Genomic DNA, 17,991 nt, shown 5'->3' with positions numbered 1-17,991 from the left:
TAACAAACTAATCCCTCTGAAACTACTACATTCACACTTGTCCCCTTTTCCCTTGTAAAGTGGAACTATACAGGCACTCCTCCAATCCTCCGGCACTCTACCCTCTCTCCAGCAAACATTAAATAACCTCATCATCCAGTCCACCATCACTGTACCTCCTTTTTTTAAACATTCTGCATGGCATCCATCCAGCCCAGGTGCCTTACCTGCTTTCATCATCTTAACAACTGCCTTCACTTCATCCTTCCTTATTTCTCCTCCATTTTCCTCACTCATCACTCTCATTTTCTTAGCTTTTCCCACTGCAACTACCTTTCCCTCCCTATCCCCCTTCACATTTAGCAACTCCCTAAAATATTCTGCCCATCTTCCCCTTACTGCCTTCTCTTCCATTATCATCTCTCCATCTGCACCTTTTACCTTTTCTTCTCTACTTAATTCGCCTCCTCTTCCTCTCTTAATTTCTTTCCAAAACATCTTTTTATTACTTTCAAAATTTTCTGTCATACTCTTACCCCACTTCACATCTACTCTCCTCTTTGCCTCCTTTACCTTTTGCTTTACTTCTCTTTTCTTTTCTTTGTACCTCTCATATGACTCCCTCGTCCTATTTTGTAACCAATCTGTGAAAGCTCGCTTCTCCTCTTCTACAACCTTCTTTGTTTCCTCATCCCACCATTCACTACCCTTCCTTCTATTTCCTCCTGTCCTTCTTGTTCCAAAAACCATCCTTGCACACTTTGTGACTCCCTCCTTGAAACATCCCCATTCCTCCTCCACACCTAGCTCTACTCTATCCTTCACTCCCTCCCACTCCTCCTTCAGCTTCTTCTTGTACTCCTTCTCCTTTTCATTTAAAGAGTTCACTCTAAGCACCTCCCTACCTTTTGTCCCTTTCCTCTTTCTCCATCTATCCTCCACTCTCAACTTACCTTCCACCAAAAAATTATCTGATATTCCCCCACTCTCTCCCCTTAGCACATGTACATCCTTAACTCTTCCTATCATAATCCTATTTACCACTACATAATCCATTAACGCTCTATCTACCACCCTTCCATCCACCACCCTCTCCCATGTGTACTTATGCTTGACTTTCTTCCGAAACACTGTATATGCTATCAACTCTCTTTCTAGACACATTTCCACCATGAACTCTCCACTACGATTCTTTCCTGGAACTCCACATTTCCCAACCACTCCATCAATTGGATCCTTTACTATCCTAGCATTAAGGTCTCCCAGTACTATTACATTGATATTTCTCCCTAAATCCTCTATGCACTCATTTAAATCTATCCGAAAATCCTCCCTTTCTTCTACTCTCTTCTCACTGCCAGGCTCATATGCACTTACAAAGACCCACATCTCCTTTCCCAGTTTCACCTTCATCCACATTATCCTTGAGGAAACCTCTTTCCACTCCACTACACGTTTACCTATCTCTTCACTTACTAGAATAGCCACCCCTTCCCTCCCTCGCCCTCTCTTCACTCCTGATAACACTCCCACTTACACTCCCAAACTTACACTCACCCTTCCCTTTCAGCTTAGTTTCACTCAAAGCCAACACATCCATCTTTCTTCTCACAAACATACTACCTATCTCTTCCCTTTTACTCTCATCTGTACCACATCCACGCACATTGAAAGACCCAAACCTTAGGGTGCTGGTCAGAACACTCCCAGACCCTCTTATGCCTTTACTTTTTCGTTTAGGAATGTCCCCTGTGGGGCTACAAGGAGAAGGATGCCTAGTCCCAATCCCCGTCCCTTTCTTCTCGCCTCTTACGATCCAAGTGGAAATACTTGATGGCAGTATTCTTTTCCCCCACCACAGAAAATGAATACTCAGAGAAATGGTACAGGACAGCAGCAAGGGGTTGGGGGACAGCATAACGGACGGACAGTCGTAGTATAAAAGTGTCATCATTTCTCTATGAACAGAGTTTTCCTCTATCATAGACAAAATGATGTGTGACTCTGGTCCGTAGGGGCGCTCCATATAGACCCTAAAGTATCAACTGCATGCTACTTTGCCACAATAACAAGCAGCCAATACTAATACATATATACATACATATATATATATATACATACATATATATATACACATATATATATATACATATATATATAATCATCTCTAATAGTACTATATTTTTTCTCTAAACTATCCTTCTCAATCTTCAGTTAATCATCTTTTTTCAAGTTATTAGATTATTTTTTTCTGGATCTCGTTTAGCTTTCACTTTACATGACTGCCCACCAAACAACGTTATCAATACCACTTTAACTGAAATTTTATCATTTAGCGTAACCATTGTCTCCTTTACCTTTTCCTTACCCTCCACAAGTGTCCTCAATATATCACCCATCTTGACTTAACTTGTTGGTCCACATTTGCAATTTCATTCACGATATTTTCGTAAAAAAAATTCAGTTGAGCTCTGCGTTTTCCTCGCTCGCCCTCGTCATTCTATATTTCGAAGACCGTTACCTATATTTCCAGGTCCAAATTTTACGTATACTTTTTCCATATTCCCCTTTTTATATTCACATTCTATGTTCCACATAACCGGGACCTTATAATTTTCCTAATCCTGTAATTGCACTTTTTCTACCACGTCGCCACTCTTATTTCCTTGTAGGTAAAACAAACGAAGAAATGTTGAAACCATAAGACCCACCATGTTGAGGGACGACTTGATAGTAGTGTTCAGGACGTTAAGAGGAATGGACTAAAACGACAGAAATCATGGGAACAAATTGAAAAGACACGTATGTTAATGGACGTCAACAAATACAGTTTTCTATACAGATGCGTTAACTCTGCACTAACCTTAGGAGCTAACAAAATCAAAGCTAATTCCACAAGCGATTTCAAAACTAGGTATGATATTTGGAGACGGAATCTCACAAATATAACTCCTTTCGTGTATATTACAATTAAGTGAATGGAATTAGGAGAGCACACACAAACACACATGCAGACACAAGGTAAAGACACACAGGCCAACAATACAAATGAATATAAGGCAAATTATGACAAGTGGAAACACACATACGAAGAGAGATTGTCAAAACTAAAGTTACCGACCCTGGAACAAAGAAGATAAAGAGGAGACTTGTTGCCCATCTATAGAATCATGAGATGTATGGAATTCCTTGATAGAGAAAACTCCTAAATTGGGATACGAGAAATACAAAGGGACATGGAAGGAAGCTCAAAAAGGACAGTTATAAAAGAGACCTGAAAAGGAACAGCTTTCCAAACAAAGTGGTGGATATATGGGACAAACTTGACGAAATGATAGTGTGTGCAAAAACCACACACTAATTTAAGAACATTTTAGACACTGCGAGATACAGACAGGATACACGAGCATAGCTCCACTTCCCGTAAGATACAACTAGGTAAACACACGTATTTACACACACACACCTTGTGGCGCAGTGGTAGAGTTCCCGGCCACCACTACGGCAGTCCGGGTTCGAATCCCGCCCAGGGCTGAAATAATTTCAGTATCGCTCCGCTGCGAGTTGTTACTCCAACTTTCGTGGGCGGGGAGTTGGGTGTGTGTATGCGTGTAAGGTCACAGCATTACCCATAGGTCGGTCATATATGAGCTCTGACCTTTCTTTCTGGAGGGAAATAGCTGCCGATCACGAGTCCAACACGTAATCCAAGACCATGATGAATCACACACACACATACACATACACGCACAGATAGATAGAGATGGTAATGTGCAAGTTATAAACTTTATGTTTATAAATACTATGTCCAGTGAGGATATATCAACATCTATTTGAGTACCTTTTGTGCCTTTAAACATTTAATACACATATTTTCATATAATACAGCTTGTTATTTTATTTAAAACTGGACAGTTATTTTACTTACAAGAGCGAAACTTAGAAAAATGTTCACTACCAAAAATAATGAAAATCTACCCTACAGATATCTATTTGTAAACATTACTCACTGTTATTTGAATGCCCGCCTTTGAATGACAGCTGAGAGATCCGACCTCAGAGGCATCTATTGCACTTTCCTAGCAGTTGCAATCGATTAGTCAATACAAAATATAGGTAAAACAAATGGTGGAGAAAGTAGTCTTAAATACCTTTTGCGGCCGGTCAAATACTTCCTTTGGTGTATTAGATCATGTATGAACTAGTGGGTGGATATTTACACTTTAGATGTGTTGTACCTATTACTTAGGTGCAGACGAGCTGTGTCATTACAGGCACAGAAGAATATTGTGGTAAAGAAGGAACACAGTTGTCAAAACAATAATGGCTGATGCAGAACGAAAGGCTCAGCAATTGATGGCTGAAGCCGAAAGGAAGCTTACATCTTCAAAAGGATTCTTTGGCTCATTGTTTGGGTAAGAATTATTTTAGTATTTTGATTTCCAAGAACAGGAATGTTGTTCCAAGTTGAATTCCTGTCTTGGGATTCTGTTTCGCTTATGAAACAAATAGCTGTTGTCTTTTAATGAATTGCACATTTTTATACAATAAAGAGTATAAGGTTTCATATGGAGGTGGTGCCAAAACGAGAGCATTTTTAATTGTCTTGGATAAATTCTAATGGAAAGTTATGTGATACTGTCAACAGTGGATCCACCAAGGTTGACGAGGCAGTCGACCTCTACCTGCAGGCAGCAAATAAGTTTAAGATGGCAAAGAAGTGGGGCTCTGCAGGACATGCTTTTACAGAACTTGCAAACTTGCATCAAAAAGCTGGATCACGTCTTGATGCTGCCACTAATTTTGTTGAAGCAGGAAACTGTTATAAGAAAACCGATCCCAATGGTTGGTGTGAGATTTCAATACTTGATAAGTAATGGCACAGTGGTAATATAATTAGAAGAGTTTAATTAATTTTAAACTAATGTTGCAAATGTTTTTATACAACAGAGTCAGTCAATAGTTTACTGAAGGCAATTGAAATCTATACGGACATGGGCAAGTTTACCGTGGCAGCAAAGCATCACCAAACAATTGGTGAAATTTATGAGTCAGAGGTGAGTAATATTGATATATTGTTGGGATGCAAAATGGTGTGGGTCAAGTTCTAGCATGGCGGCATAGCAATACTCAAACAATAGTAAACTACAGATGGTCTTCTACGTAATATAATAAAAAGAAATTATAACAGTCGAACCCATTCTTTGAAAAATGCAAACTAATTCATCAGTGAAATGTAAATAATGTGTCAAATGAGGGTATAATGAATTAAATAATAATTTGGTATTTGTTCAAATGGGCATAGGAATCATGGACTTCTCATCAACAAATGTGATTTCCTCCTTTATTCTTCTAATTCTAAACACATCAATATAATTTTTTTGACAAAAATGTTAAAGAGAAAACTCTCTCTGTTTTGTCCAAACAACTTCAGAAAATCATATTTAATTTGAAAAATGATCATCTGTGTCATCCTAAGCATGTACTTAAATTTTTATAAAAAAAAAAAAAAACAATTTGAAAACTCAGACACCATGTGAAAGCAATTCACATACAACCGCTTTTGTTTATACAAGAGAATTACATTTCATAAAAGCCCATGGACTGTCAAGATTATTTATTTTAAATATGTCTTTCTCTATATGTGAATGCAGCATTGCAGCATGAATTGCAATATTGCAGGGTGCTGTCACCAAGATGCATGATTGCCATGATAGTTGTGTGGTAATATAAATGTTTTATAACATGATTCTATTAAATAAGCAGTACACATGCATTTCATGTAGCGATAGAAAAACACGTATAGAAAAACACAATGATATGATGTTATATTTTTGTAAATGTCAAGTGATACCAACTAATATAACATGAAAGCAGTCAAGTGAGGTCAGCTGAATGATGCCAGTTAGTGGTTAGTGTGAGAAACTCACTTAATAAATTAAACTACACTTAATTCCAATATTCATTGTGGGTCATTACATGAATATCCAGTCTAACATAGTGTTGAAGAGAGAGGTAGCTGTATACATCTTGACATTATGGAGAGTTGGTAAGTGATAGATTTATGATGACATCATAAATATAGAATATAAGGAAAAATGAAGTTAGGTTATCATGCAAATTCATGTTAATCACATAAGGGCAAATATGGTCCAGTTGTACTTCATGACTACATTTTGAACTATTATCACATCATCAGTGGAATATTGCATGTGTGTAACCTTAGTGAATAAGTAACAAGATTTGTGTGCCGGTTGTGACAAAATAATTTTCCCATACCACAAAAGAAAATTTTCTTGGCAATTTGTCTTCAGACAGTGGCCAAACATATACCCGCTCTTATAACATAAGAATAATGCCTTTCGGTTTCTGTTGAAGTTAATTAAATATACTACCATTAAATTACACAAAGGACATAATTATGATTCAATGAGTCAGTAATGTAAAGTCCATGGTATTGATTTGTAAAATATATGATTTGAGGTGAGGGAGAGAATGGATCTAGGAAGGGAGTGTTAGGATAAGATAGATCAGAGAGCACCAATGTTAGTCCGGGTATCTGGAGAGAACGAGGAAAGCCTAGCAAAGAGGAGGGTGGAAAGTAGAATTATTATGAGTGAGCCTGAGAGGAAGACTGAGAATGAGGTGGATGGATGGGGTGAAAGGGGGTCACTGAAATCATGTGAATTGTCTGTCAAGTAAGGAAGTGAGTGCAGAAGACAAGAGTGAGCGGGAGATTGTCTGTAGATGAAGAGATGTTTTTCTCATCTACTTCATTTTTTTTTTTTTTTTTTTTTTTTTTTTTTTTATAGAACGTCAGGAGGAGGTAAACCAGCATTAGCTGTTGGGCCTTGCTATGGAAGAGCTGTGCCTTGCTGCATTGCCTCTGACCCAAGCAGTGTGATAGGGGATAGGATAACCCTCCTCCACCAGCTCCAGGTCCTCCTCCTCTTCTTCCTCCTCCTCCTCCTCCTCCTCCTCCTCCTCCTCCTCCTCCTCCTCCTCCTCCTCCTCCTCCTCCTCCTCCTCCTCCTCCTCCTCTCCCTCCTCTCTGTGCATGGAATATTGACTGCAAGAGTTTTATGCAGTCAGTATTTTAGGGAGTTAAATGGCATCCCTGCCTACCACAGTCATGCAGCATTCTTTTATGGCTGGAGGCTAATTTCCACTCAACAATAGAATGATGACTTTTATTTTCTACTATCCATCCATTCTAGTGATATTTCCTTTACCTTATCTGTGACTGCCACAATATTATTCTCAAGGATTAAAGTTTGCGGGTTATTGCCGACAAAAATACCTCAACCTCTTCCTCAGCTCCTCCCTCCCCCTCCTCCTTCTCCTCTTCCCCTCCTCCTCTTTCCATCTCCTCCTCCTCCACCTCCTCCCCATCCCCATTCTCCTCTTCTTCCTCTTCCCCTTCCTCACCCCCTTCCCCATCCCCTGTTCCTCCTCCTCCTCTCCCTCTTCAGCCTCCTCTCCCTGTTTCTCCTCCTCTCCCTTTTCCTCTTCTTGTCCTTCTCCTCCATCCTCTTCCCTCTTCTTTTACCCCATCCCCCTCTTCCCCATCTTTTTTCCCTTCCTCTTCCTCTCTTTCCCCCTTCCCCTCCTTATCATCCCCTCCTCACCCTCCACCCTCCTCCTCCCCATTTCTTCTACATCTTTCCATTCCCTTCTTTCACTCTTCTCCTTCCTCCCCTCCTTTTCCTCTTCCCTCTTCCCACAGTCCTCCCCTTCCTTCTCCTTTACCCACCACTCCTCTTCTTTCTACCATTACATTCACCATTTTCTAACAATGTCTTCAAGTAAAAAGAGGTGACATTCAGGAATTGTTTTAACTTACTAGCCAGTGATATAGAAATAGCTTTACACAACCTTATCACCTCAAGAAAAGTTGTCAGACATGTGTTTTCTCCAAATGAAAATTATTGAACAAAGTAATGATATAACCCTAGTGGGAGGATTTCATTGTAAGGAAGTGGATTGGGAGAAATGGGAAACATGTGGTAATGAAAATTCATGGGCTAATATTGCAGTGGATAACAGTGACCCAGTGGATTAGAAAAGTGACATGAATAAGAGGAATAAACAAGGAACTTGGTCTTGCTGACTACCAAAGGAAATTTAATGTTATTTGTTAAACCACATATGCTCCATAGGAAAGAATGATCATGTAGTGTTTCAATTACAGTTGGTAGACAGATATAGAGCTGATGAATTATTTATACAGACAAGGCAGATACAATATTAGGAAGACAAATTTTGGGGTTTGAGAATTGTTTTGTTTTTTTAAGTGGGAGGAATTCATGAATGTTAATGAAATGGAAGAAAAGTGAATAATTTCAAAACATGCTCAGGGTGTAGATGAACATGTTCCAAGGATCAATAGAAAGAAGAATTGAATAAAGGACTGGTTTAATAAGAAAATGAGAGACAGCTAAAATAGCCAGAGATGAGGCATGGAGAGGGAAAAGAAAAAGAAAAACAATAAAGTAAAAAAAAAAAAGACAAGTTAGAAATAGTGGTGGGATTCAGCTGATTCTTGCTGGTTCATACAAACCTGTTCATGGAAATTCATGAGCTCCATGAACCGGTTATTAAAAATTGGCTTATAAGGCTATAATACAGCCTAAGTGATGTCTGCATCCTACTGGTCTAGTAAGAGAACCTGTTGTTAAAATTTATTAAGTCCACTATCGGTTAGAAATAATTACATAACAATCCATAGGAAGAGAATTTTGGAAAGGGTATCATCGTTAATTGCAAAATTAAACTTAAACTGTTCCGTAGTAGTAAATTGAGACATAAAAAAGGAATCTCTAAGCTAATAATGGAAGGCTAATTCTATGAAGAGGAAAGAGATGTAAATATTATTGTTAAGGTGAATAGATATGGAATTGAAGGAAGTGCATAATCTCTTGGAAACGTTGGGCATGAGAAAAGCTCCAAGACCTATCAAATTTGGATACTTAAGATAGGCAGGAAACAACTGACATTTAAGATTCATAATCTAGTTGTGTTTATTAAAAAAAAGAGATAATACTACAGGATTAGAAAAGGGTTATGAGGTATCAGTTCATAAAAGAGGAACTACCGAACTACAGACTAGTATCCCTGATCAGTATAATAGCAAAATCATATGAGAGAATTGTGAAAGACAGTTGGGTTAAATAACTTGAATGATTGAACAACTTGGCAAACAGACAGTTCAGTGTCAGAGCTGATAAATCATGTATATTGAGTCTGTTCAGCTTTTTCGTGAGTGGCTGATGTGCTGCAAGAGAGGGAAGGCTGGGTGGCTTATGGAAAATACCTTTGACAAGACACATCATAACTGACTATAGAAGCTGAAACATACAGACTTGAAGGTGAACTGCTGGATTGAATGAAGGCTATCCTGCAGGATTGCTACATAAAAACAGTAGTAAAGGATAGGCTGTAAGGATGGAGGGATTTGACTACCAGAATCCCATAAGGGCTTCTGCTGGCACCCTTAATGTTCTTGATCTCAGTAAATGACATGGTGGAAGGTACATTGGGCTGTGCTAATATGTTTGTACATATACATAGCCAAAGGCCCTTTCCCTCTTATTAGAGGGGTAGCCAAGTCAGATGATAGACCCACCCTTCACTGACCCTACCATCGTAACACCTCTTGGATAAAGTCCTCCGTATCCCTTGCCACACTGTTTTGGTCAAAGATAGTGCAGCAAAAAAGAGTGCCTCCATAGCAGGGCCCAACAACAGGAGCTGGTTTACTACCATTGCTTCATTATATGGCAACTCTTTCTCCATCTCATCCACTCAAAAGAATTTACATACCTTGACAAAGACTGCAAGTTGTTTCAAAAAGATCTAGACAGTATATGTCTGGAATGAAGTGTAGACAATGTAAAGTTCAGTGGGAAGTGAAGCAGTCACAAAGGCAAAAGAGGGAAGGATCTGGTAGTGTTGGTCATGAATAGCTTGGCCTGACAAACATATTGGCAAGATTGTAGTGAAACATACATAGAACATAATAGCAGCTTGTCACTATATTAAGAAATTATGAAATACATACATACATATATATATATATATATATATATATATATATATATATATATATATATATATATATATATATATATATATATATATATATATATATATATATATATATATATATATATATATAAAACATGCCTAATCAGCCTTAGATGAGAACATCCAGACAAAAAAAAACCTAATCAGCCCAAGATGAGAACATACAAACAACAGCCAAATTGGTTCCCAACCTTGCAGATAAGCTGTATAGGAAAGACAAGAAACATTAGGCCTGCCATTATTAAAAGAAAGAAGATAAAGATGACATGATTAGAGTGTTTAACTCATTGAAGGGGTTGGACAAAGCTGACAGAAGGGTATCATGGGGATACCAAGAGATGGTTTTCTGTATAAGTGCATCAATTCCATGAATAGTTCAGATGATGATATAACCCAAGCTACAGGAACAATTGATTTAAAGCTACGTATAATAAATGGAGAAAAAGAGCCTCTTTAATATAGTTCCCTTCCCATACAATGCAATTAAGTATTTAGAGTTAGGTGAATACTACATGAATTAAAGCTCCTTTTTCTTCTAAGAGAGATCTGTGTGAGGGACCAGTGGCTGTTGCTGAGTGTGGGCATATATTTTTAGTTGGAGATACCCAAAGGAACAGTTGATTGATACCCAAAGGAACAGTTGATTGAATTGGTTAATTGAAGTACTTCCCACCCATGATAAACACAGTGAAGTACTTTATCATCATAAGGTCTCATTGTTATATGGAAGTGAAAATCTCATGTGAAGAAAGATAAATTACCTTCCAAAAATATTAGATGTATACAGATGTCATAATGGCATAATGATTTAGCCTTAAACTTTACACACTTGCTAAATTCATCATTTCAACTTATGACCCATATTTTCACTGCTGAAAGTGCAAGTAATGAATTAGTCTTTATATAAAGTAAATATGAGGGGAAGAGTTAATCTCATCTGAAAACAAATCTTTACCACATTTCAGAATAAAATTACTGGTGGAAAAAAATATATATGCAAAAGCATTATTTGTAATTAACCAACAAATTCTTCTCTTTTGGGCTTCCCAGACCTAGAGCCTCTCCATAGGAGGCAGGGTCTACTTCAGGCCACACAGTGCTAATGTGCCCCTTTAGTATTGGTGAAATTTAAGATCTCTAAGGTAACCAGGCAGGAAAAGTGCATCATTGCAACAAAAGAGCATGGGGGAGGGTGTAGAGTAATGAAGTTGACTCAAAGGTTATGAAGTAGCCATAGTATTTTAATGATTTTCCATGTAGGCAGTTAGATTCTTTATAGAAAAGGATAAAGTGGGTCAAAATATAGTATTCATCTGAATCACATTACTTTTTTCTTCTTTTCTTCCTCAGCTTTTATTGCACTTTTATCATTATCATTATTATTATTATTATTATCATCATTATCATTATTATTATTTATTTTATTATTATTATTAATTATTATTATTATCATTATTATTTATTATTAATTATTATTATTATTATTAATTATCCTTATTATTGATGATGTGATCCATAAAGTGAAATGGGTGGGGGATGGAGGGTGAGGGAGTATGTGTGAGAAAAATTTGACTCAGCCTGAAGGGATTTCTCCCCATCTTGTCCTTTTCTGCATGAGGGGACAGAGAGGGGGCGGGGTCACTGATTTAATGAAGCAGCCTTGCTGTGGATGTGCTGTGTCTTGTGACACTGCCTCTGACCCAGGGCAGTGGACAAGATGCAGGGATGACCTGTCATCCTGGAGGTGCCAAGATAGGAGGGAGGGAAGAGGGTGGAGGGGAGTGGAGTGTGATAGGGATGGAATAGGTGGGAGTGGTTTTTATGCCTTTGTTTTTTGGCTACCTCCCTTATAAAGGGGAAAAGAGCCTTTGGTATATGTATGTATTATTATTATTATTATTATTATTATTATTATTTATTATTAATTATTATATCATTATTATATTATCATTATTAAATTATTATTATTATTGTTGTTGCTATTGCTCCAAGGTCCTACCACCACCATAAGGATTAGTATTTCACTAACTCCACTTAACTCATTTGCTCAGGTAACATGCATTATATTTTCAAGTTAATACTGAATACCAGGCTATTTTATTCTGCAGAGGGATGGATGTGGGTCAGAACAAAATTTCATTTAAGACTATTTTGACCCAGGACTACCCAGTTGAACAAAATTATTTTTGGCTAATTCTGAGGATAGGCTGAAACAATTGATTGTGGAGTTTGGGAAGGTATGAAAAGAGAAAGCTAAAAGTAAATGTTGGTAAAAGTAAGGTAATGAGATGTACAAGGAGTGATGAGGATAAAGGTTTAGAGGTGAATTTAACCCCTTTGGTATGCTAACACCTACATAGGCATCATGAGGCATGAGTGGGTATATGAGAATGCCAGCATTGGCATCTTGATTATATTAATTTTGTAGTTGTAGCTGAATGACCTCGATATTCTGTGAACTGGCTTGATCACATTTTCTGTGGTTATTAATATTCAGAGTGAAGGAGAACGAGTAATACAGCTGTATCTTTATATTCTATAACGCAGATATTGTGGTGCATCATCGAATCATCGTACACCAGGTAGCTGATGCTGCCCATGAGAATTTGACTTGTATTAAAGAGGTTAAAATGTGAAAGGCTGGAGGAAGTGGAGAGCTTTATATTTAGGGTTTCATGTAGCAGTGAATGGAGGTGAATTATAGTGATTAAGTTCAGTAAATATTATGAGAAATAGGTGTCTGAGGGTGACTGTGCCCATGGTACCGCATATAATTTGAAGGAGGCAGAAAGGAAGAGCCTAAGTATGTTTGAGATGAAGTGTCTGGGAAGTATGATAAGTTAGATGAGGATGAATAGAGTGAAATGTGGAGGTGGGACAATGAGCAGATCTATAAAGAGAGCTGTTAGGTAGGGTAAACTTAAGATTACTGAGATTGTTTGGGCATATAGGCAGAACGAGTGAGAAATAACTAGGAAAAAGTGTGGAAAGCTTCATTGGATCCAGTGAATTTGAGAGGAAAACCAAGAATGAGGTGGCTGGATGGGGTGAAGGGGGCATTGGATGCAAGAGGAATCACTGTTGAGCAAGGGAGAGCGAGTGCAAAAAATAGAAGGGAATAGAGGATGATTGTCAATAAATGAAGATATGATGCATTGTAAATAGATGAAGATATGATGCAGATGCATCATAAATAGATGAAGATATGATGCAGATCCATCATAAATAGATGAAGATATGATGTAGATGCATCATAAATAGATGAAGATGTGATGCAGATGCATCATAAATAGATGAAGATATGATGCATCGTAAAGGGATGTTCGTCTGATTAGAAAGCAGTGGGGTTAAACCAGCTCAGGTAGGCCCTGCAGTGGAAGCACTGTACAGTCCTACTGTTTTGCCTTTTACCCCAGTAGTGTGGCAGGGAACAAGGATGATTCTTCATCCATGATGTGTTAAGATGGGAAGGGCAATGAATTTATTCCAGAAGGGTACAGGGTGGATATATGCTTTAGGCCCCAGTCACACCAAGCTTACGACCTGTTTCCGACCACCTTCGATGGTGGCAGCTTCTCATAGTTAATACCAGGCTATTTCATATTCATCTTCATGACGGGGAGGAGGGGGAAGTTCATTCCAATTGGATTGTCTTGAATTATTTTCATAAACAGAGGAACAACACAAATCAGTTTGGTCGCTGGTGGTTGGAAACAGGTCATAAACTTGGTGTGACTGGGCCCTTAACTTGGCCACCCCCTTATAAAGGGGAAAAAGCCTTTTGGTATACATGTAAATATGTATCTAATTACAATATACAAGTAAAGAGACAAGCTTAAAGGGTCTTGTCTTGTTTTCTTGAGGCATGTATTAATGAAAAAATAACAAGTTCATGAACAGATCTTGGGCTAAAGACCAGAGAACTGTACTAATGGGTGGTGAGGATGTTGATACACTTCAGAGAAGGGTGGTAGGGAGATGTTTATTGCACTGGACCAGTTTGTGTAGATGCTCTTCATTGTTTCTAGTATATAATTATACACAATGTATAACATAAATACAGGTTTAACAGAACAGATAAATCCTATGAAACAAAGCAACTTAGATAAAGCTGTCATCTATCTTATAAATGAAAATTATTTTTTGCAGGTTGCTGATATAGAGAAATCTATCCAGCACTATGAACAAGCATCAGATTACTTCAAAGGTGAAGAAAGCAATTCGTCAGCAAATAAATGTATGCTGAAGGTTGCCATGTTTGCTGCCCAGATGGAAAATTATGAGAAAGCAATAACTATTTATGAGCAGGTAAGATTTTACAGGTTTCTGGTATTTAAGATGAGAGGGAAACAAAGGATGGTGGTCTGGCATGGAATGGGTGGGAATGGGTGAATGGTTTGACTCGCTACCTCCCTAATAAGAAGGAAGAAACCCTTGGTATATAGATAGATTCAGAATGTGAAATATAAATGTAAAGAATAAGCATTTTGAATTCCATCTGTTTGTGTTTCACAGGAAGGAAGTTGTTTTGTACAGTTGGTCTTCAACTTTGCTCTAACTTTGTTAGCTTTTAATTACAAATCTCTTGAAATATTTAGTGATAAATGATTTAATGATATTTGATTTGTAATTCATTTCAAAGTTGATACAGTTTATTTGATTCAAATTTCTTTCTAATGTACTGATGTCAAACAATTTTACCACTTGGAATAGTTGAGATGCACCTATGTACTAATCATTGGCTAATTAGCACATAACCATTGTAGGAACATTACAGCTTAGTGGTTGGGTAATTACAAGAATCCAAATAAGGGATTTTTCCAGATTTTATAAGAACTGTTGCAGCCAGTAATATGTCACATATTTCCCAAGAACATAATGTATAAGGTGTAGACCCCATTACCCTCATACACTGTTTTACCAAGTAAAATATTGTGAAAAAAAAAGAAAATATCTATGCAAGAACAAGGTAATTTTCATGATAATGTGTAGAATATCAGTACATAATACAAAAAAATTATTAGTACATCTCTTAATCAACATATTGCACCAATAGACATTGCAAAATACTAAACCCTTTTGCTACTGATGGTTACACACAGTTGAATAGCTAACCTGATTGTAACTAAAGTAAAAGGATAAGTGCCACTCAGTATGGTAGGGGTTGATATAGGTTTAACATCATAATTACTGAAGGGATCACACAACCCAGGTTGGAATTATGAACAAAAGTGTCCAGTTAGTTTTTGCTGAGAAAAATGACTTGTAGGGGAGAAGGATGAGAATATGATTGTTAGATTACAAGATATAAAAGTGGAAATGAAGAAAATACATAAACATGGAAATGGTACATGAAAAAAGTTCTGAGGCCTGATCTGTACTCCAGGTGTGTCTTGCAGGAGGGCCATAACCACCAGGTAAATTGCATTGGCAACCAGATTAGCCCACAAGTCGCTCAAGGAAGAGATATTATGTTGTTGTTTAGGTAAAATGAGAGTAGAGCAGTATCAGATAAGGTATTTGATGGCTTCTTTTTGATGATTGCATCTGGGGCAGTTTGATTCTGTGGGCAGGCACTGTTTGAGTGCACAGAATAATTAGATATGCATTAGGGCTTGGCAACACAGGAAACAATAAAGGAAAGGGGAAAGATTCTAAGTGTAATGTACAATGGCAAAGGGTAATATGATGAGATGATTCAATCATGTGTGGTGTAGTATGTGCCATTTTGAAGATAACAGGTGACCCCTGAGACTTTTACACACAGGATCAGCTGAGTAGAACTGAGAGACTGTATATGAAAAAGAAAATTGCAGTGATCACAAAAGACATACAGATGAAAATTAGGTTACTACATAAGAAAATAAATGAATAGATGAGATTCTATTATTGTACAAGTGGAAAATTGTATAGCAAATTATTATAAAACAAGGTTTGCATGTGGAACCCAAGTATCTACCATAACCTTCTCCAACCCATCTTTCCACCATATTAAGTTGTAGAACTTGCTCATTCATATCATCATACTCTCATTGATCTTCACCATTAATTTCCTTGTCTTGTATCTCGTGTCCAGAAATTTGTATTAGTTCTGTAGGTCCTCTCCACTCTTTGATGAACACCAAATATGGAAAGTGTGCAATTTGCCCTCTACATTTTCACTTCCCCCCAACACTACTCCCATTCGAAAAATACAAGACAAATGTATATTGATGATGAAAATCTACATTTTCATTTTCAGGTGGCAGCTAGTTCCCTTGAGAGTTCTTTGCTCAAATACAGTGCAAAAGAATACATGTTCCGTTCGGCTTTGTGTCATCTGTGTAAGGATTCTACTGATGCCGGAATTGCTATGCAGAAATATGAAGACATGTATCCAGCCTTTCAGGACTCCAGAGAATACAAGTTGCTTAAGGTAAGCAGGTGGATAGCATCTCTGTATGAGTACTGATGTGTTCAAGGATCTTTAGTAATGGATACATAATAATTGGGTTTTGAGTTACAGTGAGGTCTCCACAGACTTGTACAAGTAGATAAGAAAAAAATAGATATGCTCATCTATAGAAGGTACTTATGGGTTATTTTTAAGTCCAGGCCTCTATTGTCTAATCATGACAAAGTGTACTGTGATTTACCTACATTGTGATGTGAAGAGCTTTAAGTATTTAGAGTCACATGTGGTAGTGAATGGGGATGTGGAAGCAAGTGTAAGGAGTAGGGGGGAATGAAATATATTATGAAAAATAGGTATCTGGGGTAGAAAGTAGTATAAGGGAGTGATTATGCCCATGTTACTGAAGGAGGCAGTAAGGAAGAGCCTAAACATGTTTGAGAAATATGGTATAATAAGGATGGATAGTGTAAGAAATGTATAGGTAGAGCAGGGGTGGAAAGAGCTGTGGGATAGGGTAGATAAAGAAGTGGTGATATGATATGGGCATATAGAAAGAATGAATGAAAAATGAGAAAAGACTGGCAAGAAGAACGTGTAAAGTGGAAGTGGACAGAGTGAACTTGAGAGGATGACCAAGAGTGAAGAGAATTGAGGGATTGAATGCCAGAGGAATGTCTGCTGAGAAACAAAGAGAGTGCAAAAGATAGAAGTGAATTGCGAGTTATTGTGACTGGGTGAACAGCATGCCTGTCTCAGCTCTTTATGATATATGCATTTACCGTATTTTCTGGCTTAAAATGCGCATCGGGTTATAATGCGCACCCATGCACTTCGTTTTCTCAGTACACAGATAGCGCGCACCGACGTATAACGCGCATGCCAGGAAAAGTCACTGGTGGCTAAAGCTCGTGAACTGCATGTATGCGACTCCTGCTTGCGTTGGTCCATTGTTTTGTGGGAAATTTGAGCCATGAAAAGTTTATTGAATACAAAATGTACATGAAAAATTTCAGATTTTTACAGAAAAATTATAATTTACTATCCTGAAGGAATAATTCATCTTACAAGTTTTTATCACCGTGTTCAAGTTTTATCACCGTGTACAAGTTTTTATCGCCATGCAGCAACTATGTTTCGGTTCATAAGTGTCTTTACTGAAGTGACGTTTAGTTTAACAAACTCTCGCAAGAGGGTGTTTAGTGTAGGCTAGATTGGCAATAGAACTGTCAATCTCGGCCCTGATCTCGCATATTCCGGGTGAGCTAAAACGGCCAACGTTCATGATGTTGGTACCAGTGCTGTTTTACGGATCCTAAATATTTGCATAGACTACAATAATTAATGTTAGTAAAAATAAACCAATGAAATAACAGCAATTAATTACTTAGTATCATGTGAACGAGGTTACATGGAGAAGTATTTTTCATTGGCTAGAGCCACCGCTGGGAAATCTGTTGATTTGTCACTAAATTAAGTGTCAGTTTAGGCATCAATCAGCACACAACTAAGAAAAAGTTGGAACTACATGTACC

General features: G+C 37.7%; 1 protein-coding gene across 1 annotated transcript in view; it reads left to right on the top strand.

The window, feature by feature from the left end:
* Window positions 1-4,209: 4,209 nt before the first annotated feature.
* Window positions 4,210-17,991, top strand: part of alphaSnap (Alpha-soluble NSF attachment protein) — a 16,386-nt gene continuing 2,604 nt past the window's right edge. The window contains exons 1-5 of the mRNA XM_076208820.1: window positions 4,210-4,394; window positions 4,628-4,824; window positions 4,930-5,036; window positions 14,215-14,373; window positions 16,307-16,480. Coding sequence (XP_076064935.1) covers window positions 4,303-4,394; window positions 4,628-4,824; window positions 4,930-5,036; window positions 14,215-14,373; window positions 16,307-16,480 — 729 coding nt within the window. The 5' untranslated portion in view covers window positions 4,210-4,302. The remainder of the gene's footprint in view (window positions 4,395-4,627; window positions 4,825-4,929; window positions 5,037-14,214; window positions 14,374-16,306; window positions 16,481-17,991) is intronic.

The sequence above is a fragment of the Oratosquilla oratoria genome, chromosome 2 (genome assembly GCF_046742065.1).
Source record: "Oratosquilla oratoria isolate Oo_2021 chromosome 2, ASM4674206v1, whole genome shotgun sequence".
NCBI lineage: Eukaryota > Metazoa > Arthropoda > Malacostraca > Stomatopoda > Squillidae > Oratosquilla > Oratosquilla oratoria.
Note: the sequence above shows the minus strand (reverse complement) of the source record. Positions and strands in the feature narration are given on the sequence as shown.